Source organism: Fistularia commersonii, chromosome 33 (assembly GCF_037954325.1).
Source record: "Fistularia commersonii isolate RoL2024-O1a breed Wild chromosome 33, RoL_Fcom_v1.0, whole genome shotgun sequence".
Classification (NCBI taxonomy): domain Eukaryota; kingdom Metazoa; phylum Chordata; class Actinopteri; order Syngnathiformes; family Fistulariidae; genus Fistularia; species Fistularia commersonii.
In genome coordinates this window covers 10,195,605-10,214,019 of record NC_141316.1, presented here as the reverse complement: position 1 = coordinate 10,214,019, position 18,415 = coordinate 10,195,605, and the positions used below count along the sequence as shown (strand labels likewise).

At 49.8% G+C, this 18,415-nt stretch overlaps 2 protein-coding genes across 7 annotated transcripts; both read right to left on the bottom strand.

Moving 5' to 3' along the window:
• Nucleotides 1-141: 141 nt before the first annotated feature.
• Nucleotides 142-6,629, bottom strand: tlcd3bb (TLC domain containing 3Bb). 3 transcript variants are annotated; one of them, XM_086140944.1, is made up of 8 exons: nt 6,202-6,629; nt 4,734-4,935; nt 4,448-4,531; nt 3,852-4,077; nt 3,520-3,615; nt 3,310-3,385; nt 2,391-2,500; nt 2,067-2,254 (listed from the first exon to the last, which is right to left on the bottom strand). In XM_086140944.1, the coding sequence occupies exons 2-8, from the start codon at nt 4,856-4,858 to the stop codon at nt 2,201-2,203; spliced, it is 771 nt and encodes a 256-aa protein (XP_085997070.1). In that variant the 5' UTR covers nt 4,859-4,935; nt 6,202-6,629; the 3' UTR covers nt 2,067-2,200. The 3 variants fall into 3 exon arrangements, with proteins under 3 accessions (XP_085997069.1, XP_085997071.1, XP_085997070.1); XM_086140943.1 differs by lacking the exon at nt 3,310-3,385 and having other exon boundaries at nt 142-2,254; XM_086140945.1 differs by lacking the exons at nt 2,391-2,500; nt 3,310-3,385 and having other exon boundaries at nt 142-2,143.
• A 1,927-nt stretch (nt 6,630-8,556) lies between these two features.
• Nucleotides 8,557-17,117, bottom strand: mazb (MYC-associated zinc finger protein b (purine-binding transcription factor)). Of its 4 annotated transcripts, none has more exons than XM_086140939.1 (7): nt 16,405-17,117; nt 16,025-16,241; nt 13,544-13,650; nt 12,507-12,754; nt 11,516-11,579; nt 11,250-11,421; nt 8,557-11,118 (listed from the first exon to the last, which is right to left on the bottom strand). In XM_086140939.1, exons 1-7 carry the CDS (start codon nt 16,435-16,437, stop codon nt 10,775-10,777), a joined length of 1,185 nt encoding a protein of 394 aa, XP_085997065.1. In that variant the 5' UTR covers nt 16,438-17,117; the 3' UTR covers nt 8,557-10,774. The 4 variants fall into 4 exon arrangements, with proteins under 4 accessions (XP_085997065.1, XP_085997064.1, XP_085997063.1 ...); XM_086140938.1 differs by having other exon boundaries at nt 13,238-13,650; nt 16,091-16,241; XM_086140937.1 differs by having other exon boundaries at nt 13,238-13,650; nt 16,405-16,956.
• Between the last annotated feature and the right edge of the window lie 1,298 nt (nt 17,118-18,415).

The window sequence follows — 18,415 nt, the reverse complement described above, 5'->3', positions numbered from 1 at the left end:
TGAGGATGAAGCCGTCGTTCGACAGGCGGGGCTCTCGCACGTTGTAAAATCGTGCGCTCCGGGACCGATTCGACTCCATCGACGGAGACGATCCGACGTCAAAGACGCCAGAGGGCCAAAACAAACCAGGCGGGGGCGGAGTCGGGACAGAGTAGTATATTTTAGATAAGTTTGAGAGTAACAATACAGCCTTCACATAAGGCTCAGAAGCAGAGTATAATATGGATGCATAATTATGCATTCAAAAACCACAAACCAAATAAATAAATAAATAAATACTTACAAATAAATAACAAGCATTTTTGTGGAATATACAGTACATCGGTTGAAATGGTTGAGTTTTGTCGAGAAGCAGTGCCTTATGAAATCATGGAATAGAGGAATAAATACTCTGTGTTCAACATGCCCACAGTACTCCAGAGAGTTTTGGCAAACGCGGCCTTGTCTTAATGCTTTCCCAGCGCTTTTTGTCCAAAGCTGCTTTGTTAGATGTACATGAGAAACCCAGATACGTTTGTTCAGAGGAGGTTCATAGAACCTGTGGCTCAAATTAATCGCTCAATGATCAATTCATACAATGTAAAAAAAGCTCCGATTATAAATTAGCGACGATACGCGGCGTTGCCGTGAGAAAGTAGTCACAAGGGGAACGCTTCCCGTTGTCTTTCTCTCTTTGTTTCCCTTCAAACTAAAACGTCGCCAGTTCCCTGACGGCTAATAAAAATGTCTCCAATTTCATGGAACTTTTGTAAAATACTCGAGCCGGTCAGTTGGATGTTTTTTTTTCTTTTTTTTCTTTTTTTCGGATTCGGTTGAGCACCAACTTGCGGGAGGAGAAAACAAATACGAACAAAAACAAAAACAAAAACATGTAAATGTCTTTTTAACGTGACCGCTAACTGTGCATCACTTGAAAAATGGAAAACACCGTGATACCAGCACATGGAATGAAGTCATATCTACACCGAGACAGGAAGGGGTAAGGTTTGGGGGATACTCCGAGCTATAAAACTGATGGGTTCCGATCTTAACGCTGAGAGGACCGTGTTAAAACATCTGTAGAAACGTCGGATGCGGACGTGAGATGTGACACTTGGAAAACAAAAACACCGCCCTAATACTGACGTGGAAACGAGGACCGTTTTACATCTGCTATGTACACCCGTCACATGGTTCTGTCTGGGGAAAGCCCCGCCGCTCGCCTCCGAGGGTGGAAGTAAATAAAAACGTCAAGCAGTTGCAAAGAATCGGGAGGGGAGAGAGGGAGAGGGAGAGGGATAAGGCAGCAGAATACAGTCTTCTGAGATTATCTCCATTCTAGAAATGAGTCAGTCTGCAGGTTGGTTACATTTTGTTAGAGTGACAGTGACTACATAGAGGATACAGATAATAAACACTAACAAGTCAAAATACTGCTTAGCTGGGAATATTTTTTTTCTTTTTTGAAGGTCTTCTCCAGTACTAAAGTGAATCAGGCCTCCCATCTACAGCAAATGTACTAACATACAATATAATACATTCCTATGTTCCTGCTCTTTCTAGATTATGAGGCAGAGAGGACTGAATTTGATCTATATGAAGGAACCTACGCTTTCTATACATCCAGGCCCGTTCCTCTCGGCCGCGTGCGCGTTCCGCTCTGCCCTCGCGCCCGATGACATCTTTAAATGCTGAGCGAGCGAGCGACCGGCCGGCCGTCCGCACCGGCCAAACCGACCGAACCGACCGAACCGACCGAACCGACCGAACCGACGCCCGTCCTGTTTCTGACATGGTGAGCGGCTGAAGTGCTTTCAGGCCAGCAAACAAATCGGCGAGCTGCGGAGGGTTTGATTGCTGCCTGAAAAGACTTCAGCGCCGCCTGTAGCTTCCTTCATATTGCTACTTATTTCAAGGCTCACTTTTTCCCCCCCTAGCTCTCGCTCTGTTACATACTCATTGGTAATTCTGTCCTCCGTCCCTCACCCGGCGCTCGCCCCACTCGTCTCAGTGAGTGGTCAGCTCCGGCTCTGTGGAGCGCGTGCTGTAGCCGTTGGCCGGCTGGGGCAGTGCGTTGCCGTCCGTCTGGCTCTCCTTGGCTTCGGCCGTGGTCGGACGCGGCCTCTGAGAGCGAGACGAGCCTGTGAAGAGTCGCAGGGCGCCCCTGCAAATGAGGGAGAACCAATAGAGCTGGGGAGCCATGAGCAGAGCGGCTCCGAGGTTACAGTGCCAGGGCACCGACAGGGGGACCATGTGGAATGGAATGGACGCGTACCTGGATCCAGATAAACGACAGATAAGCGCTTTTAGAGACGGCGTTCGGCTGCACGTTGCCAAGAAAAGAGTTCACGCACGGGACCGGCCGCGCGCGACTGCAGAACATGAGAGAAGAGACGGAAAGAAAGACATACCTTCCGTAGACGTAGTAGAGGTAAGGGAAGAGGAGGACTCGACAGATGAAAAAAGTGATCAGCATAAGAGCCCCATTCACTTTGTGCAGGAGAGTGTGTTGCTGTTTGTACTGAGAGCGGAAAAAACAAGAGGGAGAGGTCGAGAGAGTGGGAGAAAGTAAAGCAAGCAGTACAGTCGTAAGCGGATGGTGTTAATCTGGTTTGCCGGTCAGATTACGAAGACTACCGCCACTGTGGTGGTTAATACTACGGTATGTACAAGACACGAACAGGAGGCGATGGAGAGCACAGAAAGCCATGCTGCTAGGTGGGGCTCTACAGGAGGCCATGAGGCTGTGCGCGTGTGCGCGCGCGCGTGCGTGTGTGTGTGTGTGTGTGTGAGAGAGTGTGTGTGACAGCGCGCCAGTATTTCCTCTTACTTCTTTACATTAGCTGGTTTGACTTATATGAAAACTCAACCCGCTTCCCCGAGATAAACCCTAGGAGACGCCAAGGTTGTTCTCCTACCCGTTCTTCTTTCCACTTCAGGACTCGCACCGGTGGTATCCCACCTCGGCCTACGACCGTAAACTTTTTACTCTTTATTTTTCTTATTTATTCTTTTTATTGTGTAGCAATAGAATGGCGGCAAAACTGTGCAGCGGCTTTCAGCTCTCTGCAGTTTATCTAACAGCCACATGCGCTGCTGTCAGGAGTGGGAGAAGAGTGCTGACTGATAGAGGGTAGAAGGACAGGCTGATACTGTATCTGCTGAATTTCCAGGCTGAATGCTTGAGGCTATATTCAGAGGCTAACAGCTGTGGGAGCCTCAGACGGGGGGGAGCAGGACACAACGGAGGGAGAACTTTCACCTGGGGACTAAACCGTTCACACAGGGGGGAGCGCAGCTCCTACGTATGCATTTAACACACTGCGTTACCAGTCAGTGGCGACCGATTCTGATAGTGAAAGCCAAAATGCGCGAGAGGACCTGGTGTGCATGACCAAGGTGCATGCTGGGAAGGACCAGAAATGTGAACTCCATTGTATGAAGAGGACAAACAAAGTGGAGAGAGGAGAAGAAATTTAGCGTGGCAGACCTCATGCAACACTCGCTGAAACTTCTTTCAGATGGAATTAATGCGCTTACCTGGATGAGTATTTTCCCTAAGCAGACCGATGGAGTGCTGAGCTCTGCCATGAACATTATACCCTGGAAATAATCTCCTTTTCCTTGTCGGACAAACTGGGGAGAACCAGAGAACGCGATCATCGGTTTGCAATCGTCTCCGTGTTTAAATGCATCGTCCGGCTGGAGTTATCGGCTACGTTTTTCTCCTTTCCCGAACCCGACTGTACGAAAAGCCCGCTTGCACATAAACACGACGTAAACGGAGGGCATTGGAATCCAAATAAAGCAGCCCTTTGATCTAATTTCACTCAGATCTCAGTCTGAAAGAAAGAGCAATGTTTGACAGTTACCACAGAAACAGGGAAGCAGACGGTGACCATGACAACGTGGTGCAGCACCATGAGAAACTCGCGGCGCAAGTAGCTGATCAGCGCGGTGCCTGTGTGCTGGGGCGCTGCCGAGGCCTCCTCGTGCCCTTTCACCCTCAGCTTGTACCAGTAGCACATGAACATGGCGTAGATGTCATACACGAAATATGGAACGGCAAACATGATGTAAGTGCTGGTCAGCCAGTGCCTGTGTGGGGGAAGAAAAAAAGAAAAAGAAAAGAGAACGTTGGCCATCAAGAACAGCGAGGATATATTTAATGTCGTGAAATATTTATCAGCGAAAAAATGATCAATGGAAATTTGTTTACACTGAAGACAGTACATTTTTTTTACACTAAACGTAAAGCCAGACAGGTGATGGAGAGCTTGGAGCCCTTCTACCAAGAGGAGAGTTCAGGTCTGAAGTAAAAACGGCTTATTAAATGCATATGTGGGGGTCTGAGGGGGCGTGTAAATAACGACAGCCTCTAAAACACTTTAGTATATTCATTGCATCCAGTCGGAGTCTCGGCAGACGAATGAATGAAAAATGCGGCGGCAGCTGTTTGTCCACTCACTGGTCCTCAATGATGTCGTCGCAGGAAGAAGCAATAATGTAGCCCGCTGAAGAAGCCATGACCGCTTGAACTGACGACACCAGCCTGCGAGCAAACAGCGAGAGGCGAAGCAGATGTGATTAAGGGTTTAATAACGTCGAGGCGCTCCAACGCCCTTTCTCTAGAAACTATGTCATCAAAGATGACAGCATAGAGAGGTTTGGGAGAAAGATATGAAGCGAGACGTCAGGCCGTCAAAGATGATATTAAAGGGTTCGCAGACGTCGGCGAATGTTTGAGATCTCACCTGGCGGACACGATGACGGCATCTCCTTCGCTCCACCTCAGTGCCGGGATGGACTTCAAGCATTGTTTGGAAAGAAGGAAAAGGCCTGGGAAGAACACAGACCCTGCAGCTAAGATGGTCAGCATGGTCCCGGGAGGCGTGACTGAGGGAGAAAGAAGTTCAACGGGCAGACTGGTCCTTCAGAATTTTCACGTTCTCCTCCCTGAAAGACACAGATCCATGGAGCGGTGAACTCCCGATTGTCCGCTCTCAAAGATATCGACGCGGCCCGTGAAAAGACCAACGCGCGCCGCGGTACACGAGTCCGTTCGCCTCATGGAAAGCTTTGCGCAGGTACGGCGACGGCGCGGAAGAGGGGAAAGGATCTGGCCTGGTGTTGGAGATGATCGCAGCTGGAGGTCGATGCATGGAAGGAGGACAGACAACATGACAGGAGGCCCCTTCAGGGGCTGCATCATCCCATGCACTATCTGATCACACTGTTCACCACAGTCTTCCCCCTTATCTCCAGGGCACCATGTGACACTTTCATGCAGTTTTACACTAAACCTGGTGATTCATTCACAAGTCCAAATCGATTAGCGAAAAGCGCCGTGTTAAAGCCATCGACGTCCAAAAATATCCCGGTGAGAACGGTTGCGAGCACTTTATTTTCCATTGGCGCCGCTAGCCAGGGGGAACTGCATCTTAACGTTGCCCGTCGAGGGAACGCGTTACGGGCGAGGCTCCGGCAGGTAACGGAGACCCACCGAACTACCGTGCGAGATGAAAACGTCGGCTGCAGCAATTCGTGCTTCGGGAAATCTGTTGTGTCACATTTACGAAGTGACGCTAAACTTAGCAATACGGTCACGTTACCGGGTCCGTCGGCGGTACCGGTACAACGGTTAAGCTAACACAAACATTAACATCGCTAAGGGCAGCGTAAGTTGACGCTCCCGCAGTCCGTTGATTGTGTATCACCTTATAAGCGGGGGGAGAACAGGTTATGAGGTAACTACCAGTTGAGTAAGTGATGAAAAGACAATAGTGCTAGATGCCATCCCTCTCCGCCGCGGGCATGACCAACTGTCTGCGCCGATGACTCTCCGGCTAACAATGACGCTAGCAACACCTGCTAGCATTAGCGCTCCTCTCAAACGTAGCCCAGTGCGGTGAAGTCACGGCTGGCTTAGCATAAGTTAGCAGCCGTTACATTTCAAACTAACTTGAGACGGTGACAGCAGGCGGGACGTTCGCAACAAATACAAGCCAATCTCTATGTATCCCCTATTGTGTTCTGGCATTCATCCCCCCGACAGCTCTCCGATGACGTTCGCCCCTAGCATGTTATTTGTTTATGCAGTTAGCGGTAGCAACAGGGCTAGACGCGGTGCCGTCAACGCTCGCCGCGGCTAGCTAACTAGCTAGCTAACGGAAAGGAGTTTGCACATGTTTAGAGGAAAGAAAACTCCAAAGCGGTATTTACACAGAGACTCTGCACAGCTCGGTCAGCGGTCGGTCGACACCCGTGTCCTGCAGAAAGCGTTTAAAGTTAGAGATGTTCCAGGGGTCTCCGCCTCGATGATCCGCATCTTTATGTGGCCACTTCAATGTCTGAAGGGTAGCGGCGACGGGCTAACAACGCTAGCTTGCAGCAACTTAGACGGGGATCTACGTGAAGGGCAGCTCAGTGGGCGCATCGGCGGACAGCCTGCGATCGATCCGGGTAAAAGCGACAAAAATCACGGATAAAAAGACGGGAATAAAAACGACAACAACAAAATGTGCCACGATCCGATCTCGGTGTCACAGTAACGCCGGCTGGCTCGGTCTCTATGACATCCGTCTGGCGGCAGAGCAGTGATGCCGTGGACTCTCCGGCGGGCTGCTACGCTGCGCCAGCCGGCTCCCACAGGTCCGGCCCCCCGGCTCCGAGACCCGGCCCCCCGGCCCCCGGCCCCCCGGTAGGACGACAGCTCCGCACCGGGCACTACCTGATTTAATAATAATTAACACCAATTCTTCTGCCCGTCTAAAACATTGCACCATAATTTTTAGTGCAAGCAGTTGCCCCTATTTTTTTTCTTTTCTAGAAGTATCAATTCAGACTGAGAGTTTGTCTTTAAAATCTCACTTCATCCAGATGTGCAGGAAAACAGCTCTTGTAGTCACTCCGGAATCCTGTCCCTGACAGTGCAATCAGTGCTGACTGGGCTTCGACCCCACGGCCGGGGCAGACGCGGTGTTGGCGATCCAAAGGTCAGGAAAGGCATGTTTGCTCATCAACCACAAGACCCAAGGAGATATGAAGCATCTCCCGAGGTGTACGGCTGCAATAAAAATGACTCAAATATGTTGAAAAAACCCAATCAAACAAGCAGACCAGTGTTTTATTGTCGTATTCCACCGCGAGAAACTGCTGCAGCAGAATGTACGTGCTGGAGAAGCAGCCCAAAAAAAAAACGGTTCCACCTTTCTGCACTTGAAACTATTCAGTGATTTTTTTATTTGTTTTTTTTTTTTTTTTTTTTTTGGAAAAGCAACAGCACCGATGTGAAAGTGCAACGGCAACGTTATCTACTTTCGCCTAAAAGAGTCACGGTCGTCAATTTTGGATGCAGAACCGAAGTCCAGCGTAGGAGGCAGTTTATTCCAAACACTATCCCAGGCTGTGAAAGCCAGATGGAAAGGAAAGGTGGCGAAGAGGAAGATGTCTGGTTTGGAGGATGGACAGGGTCAGGGAGGAGTCCAACAGAGGGACGCCACATGGGAGACGTTCTGGAGATAAAGTTACACTGGGACGGTTCAGACGTGGGCAGAAGAGGGACGGTGGAGATCTGGTAGAGGGATGCTGAGGGAGGAGAAGGTCTGGAGGAACACCAGAGAGGTTTATGGATGGAGGGATGGGAGACAGGAGGTTAAGTTGGTGCGAGAAGTGGGTCAGATGGAGGCAGGTGATTGGCTGCGGTCCCTGAACGAAGGCAGGAAGGAGAAGAGATCCCAGGCCGTGATAACATCTTTTTGTTTTCCCTTTCACATTAACATTTGAAAAAATTTCCCTTTATCAAAAAGTACCTTTACGTAAACAATGTTTAAAGGATTACAATCCTGAACATTTTATAACCGGCACTCAAGCAGTTACTTTGAGAATAAATAGATGCGCGGTAAAGTTGTGGAAAAAGTGCGGCTGCGGAGTTGAGACTCTAAAATCCATGTCAAATGATCCACACCGCATAAATGGTGCTTCCCTCGTGGTAGCATTTATTGTCTGACAATAAAAACCAAGTGAGGTCCGAGGACACGAAAGCCCCTAACAAGAAACACAAGTCTTCAGACCCTTCACGTTAACCCTTCCAGCTATTATTTATCCACGAATATTGGATTGTTTGTTGTTGTTTAGAATTATCCCTTCCGTCCAAACACGTTTACGAAGCATGTCCAGGGATTTGATGGATGGATGCGTTTCACTGTGTGTGAAATTTATAGACAAAGTTAATTGCTGAATAGTAGAGGAGAATTAGATTCAATCCCAACTAAACAGGTTTGAATGGACCTGTTGATTTAATGTTGTCATTCATTTCCGTGCGTTGGTTTAACATTTCTTATTGAGTTGAAATCACCTCAATCAAATGGAGCGGGTGAATTAAAGCCTCACAATTTGGTAGGAGATACGAGGTAGCGACCTCCTCCCGGATACTAGCCTGGCGTGCTAATGTTCTCACCCTAACGAGCGTGCAACGTCCGCTAACTCTGGTCTCCCATCCGTCCTGTGTGTCCTCTGAACAAACCCTGCTTCCCCACTGAACGCCACCAAACTCGATAGATCAGCACACAATGCAGAGCCTGTTTACTCATTTTACTTTAAATTGTCCAAATTACAAAATAATAACATGATCTCTACTTAATCTACAAAATAACATAAATTGTATGACTGTAGTAAGCATCATTGATTTTTTTTTTTTCTCTAACAACCGTTTGGACATGCATACTGTTGAGAAATATAAAAATATAAATATAAATACATCCCATTAATATTCTTAATGAATCCATGACTAAGATTTGAAATATTTCATCATAAAAGAATTAAAATGCAGTTGAGTACGATAAGGCATTAAGATGTATCACAAGAGCTGTACAGAATCCTAGATTAGAGGTATTATTATTATTATTATTATTATTGTATTTTTTTTTTTTAGTATAATGGAAGAAACCCTAAAATTAATGTTTAATAAATCACTAAATTTTCTCAACAGGAAGAACACATTGTCAACAAAAAAAGAAAAAAGAAAAAAAAAGGAAGAAAGAAACAACTACATATTTCAAGGTAACATATTCACACACACAACTGAAAAAGCACTCCAGTACAAAACCAGAATCTGTTTACAGCATATCAAGTAGTGTTGTCGACGACGGAGGAGGATCTGGGCCACGTGTGATGGAAATTCATTGATAATTAAGAATAACAATCCACGCGTAAACTGCGGAATCTTATCTGGGTTCGTTAGAAATCGGAGTTTCGCCCCCGCAGCGCTTGTCATCGCGGGACTAAACTCCAGAGTGCAATCTGTTAAAATCCAAATCCACGTTCCACGCGTGTCCCCCGACCCCGAATCGCCGTCGACAGTAGTACTTCTTCACCTACCTCACGACGCTATGAGCCCTTTCTGAACACCACGCCTCACACGACATGACCGGGAGGAACCAAAACTATGAGCGGACAGGTGAGCGTCTCCTATGCGGTTAATGTAAAAACGACAAGGACTCGGGGTCAGAACATTGTGAGCTACTGACTAAATCTAACGCATCGCTGGACTGACACACGGAGAGAAACAAAAGAACTATGGCAATGACAGCTACAATTGAATGAATGGCCAACTATGTTTTTTTTTGTTTTGTTGTTGTTTTGTGTTTTTTTTTGTTTTGTTTGTTTTTAAGTAAAATCAACATTTTTGCAGATAGCATCGTTTAACAGCCAACAAACAGAGTGGAACCACTAAAAAGTTCATCTTGCTATGACAGCCCCCGACACAAGGCTGGTTTTCATGCAGAAGGTAGTTTCTCAGGTGCAAGAACGGCCATGTTAGAAGCTGAAAGTTTGATTATCAGTTGTTGGTTTGTTTGTTGTTTTTTTTTTTTTTTTTCATGGCCAGAACCAGAGGAAGACTCAGAGAAAGAAAATCCAAGACATTTCAAACCCACTTCCATCCCCGCTGAATCAAACAAATAGGACTTAAGGTGCTTGACACGTCTGAATACGCCTCTATCCCGACCTCGGTACCTTTAACGGGCAAGTACATCTCGCGTCCTTGCTGTTCTATTAACAGCCGTCCACAAAATGAAAAAAAAACTAGCATTACAGCTTTGCAAAAGAAAACAAAAAAAAAAAAAAAAATCAAATGCTTTTTTGAACAAACAACCTAACATGCTAAAGAAGACTTGACTCTCCGACCCTCCCTTTTCCCTCCGGTGTGTCTGCGACCCCGGCCTTTCCACGGGCCTGTTCTCGCTTTACTAGTTTTTAAAAGCAAGCCATTAAGATTCTTAGTAAGGAAGCTGCAAAATGGAGGTAAGATCAGAGCTGGTGAGAGATATACAGTACTTGGTGCACTTGCAGAGAGCAGCCGACGCCAGGGGTTCGGGGAGGGGGGGGCAGGGAGAGGAGGGTAATACAGTAGATGCTTAGAATACCACAGTTCCATTGGAGTCTTAAATGCACAAAATCATTCGGGATGATTTGTTAGTCAGTGAACTACTGAAGCCACACGAGTCCCTCTTCGAGATCCCGCTCAGCCGGCGAGTGTTGACATCGTTACGCTTCCTCTTCCTCCTTTTTTTTCCCCTCTTCGATGCTCCACCTCTGCAGATCGGAGGCGACGCTGCCCTTCAGCGCTAACTGGTGTTAATCCCCATCCACCCCCTCACTTTTAATCCTAATCTTACCAATAACCGAAAAAGAAAAAAAAACCTGAACGGGGACAGCATCTACATGCAACTTCAACCTTCTCTAACCTTGCCCTCGACGAGGGGATTGAGGTCGTCGTCGCCGACCTGTTCGGTCGCTAACTGTGGGGCTGCGGCGCTGCGATGCTAGAGCAGTCCGTGACCAGCAGGTCCACCACCGTATTACCAGTGACGTAAACGGTGGGCGCCGCCACCATGTTGCTGAGGGAAACCGAGCTGCTCGCAGCTACGTTAGAAGTTATGGGGCTCGGGGCGCCTTGACCGGCGCCGTGGGTGCCCATGTGCCCCTGGAGCTGCGTCGGCGTCTTGCAGTGGACGCCGCACAGGTGGCAGACCAGCACGCCGCCGGAGGCCGAACCCCCGAAACCGCCGGGGCTGTCCTTCCACTCCTGACCGTGGTGCTTCTGGGCGTGGACGCGCAGGTACGTCAACGTGGTGAAGCCTGGAGAGAAGATAGCGGCGTCAGACACGCGCAAGAGGGGAAGACTCACATCTCCTGGTCCGTCGACGCCTCGAAAACGTTCTCAGCAGCTTCTATATTCAATACGGCGGGAAGGACGCGTCTGCACTCACTGCGGTTGCAGAGGTGACACGCGTGGTGCTGCGATTGGTTGTGCACCCTCATGTGATCTGTGATGTAAGCGGCGGACAGGAGCTTCCCGCAGATGTGACACGGCACCTTTTCTTCGTGGCGGATCATGTGCGCGCGCAAACGGTCCTTGGTGGCGAAGCTGGATTCACAGGTCTGGGAAAGAGTGAGTGAAAGGGTGGTTACTGGAAAAAGGAAATTCATAAACAGACGTAGAGAGACGATTGTGCACGGAGTGACTTTCGAGTACCGGGCATTTGAAGGGTCGCTCCGAGGAGTGCACCTGTCTGACGTGACTGTTGAGATGGTCGGGCCTTCGGGCAGAGAGAGGCAGCGGGTTAGAGCGGACCAGCTTTCACGCTTCGGGTGTGCATTTACAGCAGTGGTTCTTAACCTTGTTGGAGGTACTGAACCCCACCTGTTTTACATGCGCATTCACCGAACCCTTCTTTATTGGATGGAGGATCGTTTCGTCGATGGGTACAAAGAACAGGCGGAGTAGCCTTTTCATGGAATCTGGCTCCCTTCACCTTGAATTCAGCAAGCGCTATGTTCTTGTAGTTCCCATCTCCATGCAGCTGAAGGAAGCCTTCCCTTAGTTTTGCCGGTGCCGGACTAGAATTGCTCATCTTGTCATTCCAAATCATGCGGTCAGGACATCGATTCCGATCACGTTCCGTCATACATGTGAATCCGTATTGTACGTGTTCTTCCGACCGCTTTCTTTTTTTGCCCGACATAATTAGTATGAAGGGATTAAAATATTAAGAAAGAAATCACATGACGTACCATCACGACAGTCACAAGTTACTACAACTGAGCGCGCCAAAATCCCCGCAGCACGGATAGGCCGAGCTATGTGGCGTGATCACCTGCGGCCGGTGATGTCATCACCAATGTGTGTCTTGACCTCCGCCGAACCCGAGACTGACTCACCGAACCCCTGGGGTTCGATCGAACCCAGGTTAAGAACCACTGCTTTACAGAAACAACTTCAGAAGAGGGGATTTTCTAAGACGTCGCCGGTTCACGATGATCTTCGGCAGAGCGACGCGTGCGAAACGATATATTGGAAATGTCACTTTCCGAATTATAAATAGACCGTATTTAACGGCTTCTCCGGACGGCGTTCCCGGCGAGGGTGTTGTGATACCGGACCCCGAGCTGGAAAGGTGAAGGGAAATGCCGGCGCATCTTCGCTCTAATAATAAGCGTGTGGTGCTTCGCTTCTTCTGCGTCACCTTGAGAAGGCCTTGCTGCAGTGAGGGCAGATGTAGGGCTTCTCCACCCCCCCCTGGTGGGAGCGCACGTGGTGGCTCATGCGGTCCTTCCTCTTGAAGCGCTGCTGGCAGATGGGGCAGGAGAAGGGCTTCTCGTCCGAGTGGGACAGGCGGTGGCGGTTGAGGTGGTAGACGTCGCGGAAGGCCTTCCCACACGTCTCGCAGGCGTGGTTCTTCCTCACCGGGCTGGGGTTGGGGTTGGCCGGCCTCTGCGGGAGAAGCACACATCCACATAAACAGTCCACGGAGTCCAGACGGGAGGCGCTCGGCACACAAACACTCATCTCTGGAGCCATGCGGAGAACCGACAGGTGACTAGTGGGAAATTAACATCCTCCCTCGGAGCTACGGCTCGGGGCTAAGCTCTGCGTCCGCTCGGGTTTCCGAGAACATGCAGGAGCGCGCGGCGGCGGCGGCGGCGGCGATAGGGGGGCTTGTTAGACATGTTCCTCGAACCTCGGCGGGGGAACCCGGTCTTAATGTTCCCGCCATGGAGCGCTCGCTAGTCCGATGTCGGGCCGGGAGTTCTAAACATATTAAATATTGTGTAAATATTGTGAAAATTGGCGTATTGTCATTTAGCGCGCGGCCCCGCCCTGCTCTCAAACACGGAGAGTGACGCCCCCCCTCTGTGGCCGGGCAGCTCGGGGAACAACATGCTTGACAGCTTTCTCCACAAGGTCCTGACCCACCTGTACTGTCGCCCCTGTGGTCATGACGACAGCAGCAGGAGGCGGAGCATGGGGGTTAACACTAGCCATTATATTTGGCATGGCGGCCCCTTCGCCATCCCGACTACCCAGGTGAGGCCGCTGGGCCGCCGCCAGCACGCCGGGAGGGGCGAGAGGAGGAGGAGCGGAGAGGTGCAGCAGGGAGAGGGGAACGGTCGGCCTCTCCACCCTCCCTCCGGCCACGGCCGCCATCGCCGATGGGACCGCCGCCGCCGCCGCCTCCTTCACCCCCTCCGCCAGCTCCCCGGCCCTGTCCTTCATGCGTACCCCTGTGTGGACCGACTGGTGCCGCCGCAGGTTGTAGTTGTTCTTGAACTGCTTGTTGCAGATGGCACAGACGTGGGGCACGCGGGCCGGCCGAGACACCGGCTTCACTGGACCACAGAGGAGACACACACACACACACACACACACACACACACACACACACACAGACACACACACCACAGACAGACAGAGGATTGTTAGATTTGCAGAAGATGCTGCAGGACTTTAGTATCAACAGAAGGTGTGTATGTATGTGTGTGTGTGTGTGTGTGTGTGTGTGTTTGTGTGTGTGTGTGTGTGATGGGGCACTGACACCAGGGCCCTGCGGTGCGTTGGCCCCCGGGCATCCATTGGATGCAGGCATTGAATCACAGAAGGAAAGGAGATGGTTTTTGGGGTTGGGCTCACTGCAGAAGCAGCTGTAAGCGCTTCATTCCTCTAGCAAGGTGATTATTTCAATCTGGAGAAAATGGGACGATTCTCCATCGCCGTTCCTGCGTTTCCTTGAGTCATAACTCGTTGTTTCTCCAGCTTTTTGTGCATCTAGAGTTGTTCTTTTACCTTCTCGGATCAGCGAGCGGCTCCAGAACGGATGAAACTATGCATTAACTATGCAGTTAATGCCATATTTACATCGCTGTGTGTTTCACGCTCACAATCACGAGCCGTCGAAGGTCATTTTCAAAACTGAAATGAATAAAATCTAAGGACTTCTATTTCCCCAGGAGCGACTAACCGATCTGCTTTAAGAAGCACTGAAAAAGAATTTGTCCCAGCTGAACTTAATACATTCGACTGATTTCTATTGAAATAAATTTCAAATAAAATTCAAATAAAGTGTTTATTCCATGTTTCATCTGTGTTTATATTTTCAAACGGTTTTCCCTTCTCACGAGTCTTTGGGTCATGAAGGTTTTCCCTGAGCTCAAACTGTTAAAGTTTAGCGGCGTCTGAATTTAAACAAAGGTTTGCAGACACCGTGGGCGCTGCCAGGGAACCAGAGGCATCCCTGGCGGGAAGCGTGACCGACGCCAGCTCAAATATTAAATATTGACCCCGTGTTTATTCAAACGACACCGGTTCCGCGAGGTGCGAGTCCAAGTGGCGGCCTGGGGGTCAGTCCCACGGGGGCGTGGACGCTACACCCGTATGCCGCGCGAAGAGGTGGCGTCGGAAGACGGATGCACACGTTTTATGAGAAAGACTGAGATCGCCTCCCGTCGGCGCCGAAGAAGGCGTTTGAGGACGGAGGTGCGGCCGAGGTCGGAGCCGTTACCTGCAGACGGACGCTCGGGGAACCTGTTCCTCTGTTTGCTTAACTATCCAACTGTGCACTGACTGCAACGCTCAGGTGAGTCAGATGAAAAGATTTCACACACGTGTGTGGGTGGGTGTGTGTGTGTGTGTGTGTGTGTGTGTGTGTTGTATCAGCACTTGAATATACAGGACTGTCTCAGAAAATTAGAATATTGTGATAAAGTTCTTTATCTTCTGTAATGCAATTAAAGAAAAAAATACTAATTCATTATATTCTAGTATTTTGAGATAGGATTTTTGAGTTTTTTTAATATGTAAGCCATAATCAGCAATATTAAAATAATAAAAGGCTTGCAATATTTCAGTTGATTTGCAATGAATCCAGAATGTATGACATTTTTGTTTTTGTAATTGCATTACAGAATATAAAGAGCTTTATCACAATATTCTAATTTCCTGAGACAGTCCTGTACATCTTTATCTTGCAGACCATCTAATGCAGGTGTTTCCGTCAGCGCTCAAATATATATATTGATCTAGCAGCCCATCAAACCATCTAATGCAGGTGTGTGTGTGTGTGTGTGTGTGTGTGTGTGTGTGTGTGTGTGTGTGTGTGTGTGTGTGTGTGTGTGTGTGTGTGTGTGTGTGTGTGATCAGCACTGATACATACATACTTATCTAGCAGAAGATCAAATGCAGGCGTTTCAGTGTGTGTGTGTGTGTGTGTGTTGTATCAGCACTCGAATATACAGGACTGTCTCTGAAAATTTGAATATTGTGCTAAAGCTCTTTATCTTCTGTAATGCAATTAAAGAAACAAAAATTACTTATTCATTATATTCTAATATTAAGAGATGGGATTTTTGAATTTTCTTAATATGTAAGCCATAATCAGCAATAATAAAAGGCTTGCAATATTTCAGTTGATTTGCACTGAATCCAGAATGTATGACACTTTTGTTTTTGTAATTGCATTACAGAAGATAAAGAGCTTTATCACAATATTCTATTTTCCTGAGACAGTCCTGTACATCTTTATCGTGCAGACCATCTAATGCAGGTGTTTCCGTCAGCGCTCAAATATCTGCATTGATGTAGCAGCCCATCAAACCATCTAATGCAGGTGTTGTGTGTGTGTGATCAGCACTGATATATACATATTTATCTAGCAGAACATCGAATGCAGGTGTTTCAGTGTGTGTGTGTGTGTGTGTGTGTGCTCACTGGATGACTGAGCATCATGGAGGGTGTGGTGAGTGGGGGCTCCACGGGTGATGCGGGGTCCCTCACCGGGCATGGGCTCCTCGCTGAGGGCGGTGGTGTCCACGGTGGAGGGAGGCTGAGCCGTGTGTTCTGTGGGTGGGGTCTGCGGGGAGCCCGCATGCACCGGCAGCAGCTCTGATTGGAGGCCCCCCTCCACTTGGCTCTGGGTGGGAGTATTCTGCGGCGGCGAGGCGAGCAGAAGGCCGTCGGAGAAAGTAAACACATTGAAGTCACGACGCGGAGCCGCGGGAGCCCGGAGCCCGGCGGCCCCCCTCCGCCCCCCGCCCCGCCGCAGCGGGAAGGGGGGCCGCGGCCTCCGGCCTCCCCCTGCGAGCGCCTACCTGGAAGAGGAAGCTGCTCCAGGCCGCGTCCATGTTGCTCTCGGCGGCGGCGGCGGATCACAGAATCGGGCTCCGGGCTGCGGTGGCGGCGGGTCGCGGCCTGCTCATGCTCCCGCTCCGGACGGGCCTCCCCCCCGGGGGACGCTTGAACGCAGCGGCCGGCCGAGCGGCGCTTCTCATCGGACTCCCTCCCCCGCCGTCTCCGCCGCTTCCCCCGGTCGTCCCCGGTCTGCTCCGGCGGCCGTAAAGCAGGCCGCGGTGTCGCGCCGGCGGAGCCCGCTCACGCACACCCCCCTCCCCGGCTCCGGCTCCGCATTCCCCGCTAGCCGCCGTTAGCACGGAACCGCTTCTCCTCCTTTTATCTGTTTTTTTTTTTTGTCTCAGTGCGCGGCCGCCAGGCTCCGGCGGCTCATGCTGTGTTGTTGTTGTTGTTGTTTGGGTTGTTTTTGTGGACCACGGATGTCCGGCCGGCCGGCGGGCCGTCGGTCGAAGCCTCGTTGTCGGATCAGGCCGCGCCGGCGGCGGGCGGCGCTCCCGCCGGGCCGCGGCCCCTAGCCCCGCCGCGGCCGCGCAGCTGCGAGGATGTCATCTTTCTTTTTTTACCGCCCGCTCTCCCTCCGCCCTCCCCGGCTCTTTCTTCCTTTTCTTTTTTAATTCCTCTTTCTTCTCCCCCTCCTCTCCGGCTCCCGCTCCGCTCCGTCCCGCTGCCTCTTAAAGGGGCGGCCCTCCGGTTTCCGCCGCCCTCCGCCCTCCGCCTCCTCCTTCCGGGCGGCTCGGCCGACGGAAAATTGCGTCGCTGTGCGTGCGTGCGTGTTTGCGTGTGCGTGTGCGTGCGTGTACGCGCGGCGGAGGAGCCTTAAAGCGCGGGGGCGCGCAGTGACGTCATCGGCGGCCATATCGGGGAGGAGGAGGTTTAGAAAGACAAGGTCGGGTTTATTTCGATAATTAACCGAAGGGGAGGAACCGCGTCCTCTTGCGTGCACAAGGGCTTCACGCATCCGTTCATTCATGAAGAAGCCTGCGGGATGAAGGGCTCAAACGTTTACAAGTGGAGGAATTGAGGTTGCAACAAGAAATCACCGTGAACTAAATGACTGAGAACCTCTAGATTCATTCATTCAGTCGTTCATCCATTCATTCATGAAGAAGCCACGGGAACCAAGGGTTGAAACGTCCGCAAGTGAAGGAAGTGAGGTTGCAACAAGAACTCGTTGTGACCTAAATGACTGAGAACCTCTCGATTTATTCATTCATTCACTCACTCATTCATCCATTCATTCATGAGGAAGCCTCAGGGATTAAGGGTGAAACGTCTACAAATGGAGGAATTGAGGTTGCAACAAGAAATCACCGTGAACTATATGACTGAGAACCTCTTCATTCATTCATTCACTCGTTCATCCATTCTTCATTCATCCTTATATTCATGAAAAAGCCTCAGGGATGAAGGGGTGAAACGTCTGCAAGTGAAGGAATTAAGGTTGCAACAACAACAATTCGCTGTCACTTAAATTACTAAGAACATCTACATTCATTATTCAGTTATTCACTCGTTCATCCATTCATTCATGCAGAAGCCTCAGGGATGAAGAGTGGAAACAGTCAAGTCCAGTTGCAAAGAGGAATTCACCATGACCCCGATGACCGAGAACCCCCACGTTCATTCATTCATTCAATCATTCATTCACTCACTCGTTCATTCATTCACTCACTCATTCATTCATGAAGAAGCCACGGGAATGAAGGGTTGAAACGTCCGCAAGTGAAGGAAGTGAGGTTGCAACAAGAACTCGCTGTGACCTCAATGACTGAGAACTTCTTGATTCATTCATTCATTCACTCACTCACTCATCCAGTCATTCATGAGGAAGCCTCAGGGATTAAGGGTGAAACGTCCGCAAGTGGAGACATTCAAGTCCAGTTGCCATGACAATAATTCACCATGACCCAGATGACTGAGAACCCCCACGTTCATTCATTCATTCACTCACTCATCCATTCATTCATTCAT

Coding starts and splice junctions, on each gene's coding strand:
- mazb (XM_086140937.1), bottom strand. CDS start 16,437: ATGGACGCGGCCTGGAGCAGCTTCCTCTTCCAG. Junction 16,242..16,404: donor GGAGCAGCTTCCTCTTCCAG/GTAGGCGCTCGC, acceptor TCGCCGCCGCAG/AATACTCCCACCCAGAGCCA. Junction 12,755..13,237: donor CCACAGGGGCGACAGTACAG/GTGGGTCAGGAC, acceptor CTTCTCCCGCAG/AGGCCGGCCAACCCCAACCC.
- tlcd3bb (XM_086140943.1), bottom strand. CDS start 4,858: ATGCTGACCATCTTAGCTGCAGGGTCTGTGTTCTTCCCAGGCCTTTTC. Junction 4,078..4,447: donor GACGACATCATTGAGGACCA/GTGAGTGGACAA, acceptor TCCCCCACACAG/GCACTGGCTGACCAGCACTT. Junction 2,255..2,390: donor CTCTACTACGTCTACGGAAG/GTATGTCTTTCT, acceptor ATCTGGATCCAG/GTACGCGTCCATTCCATTCC.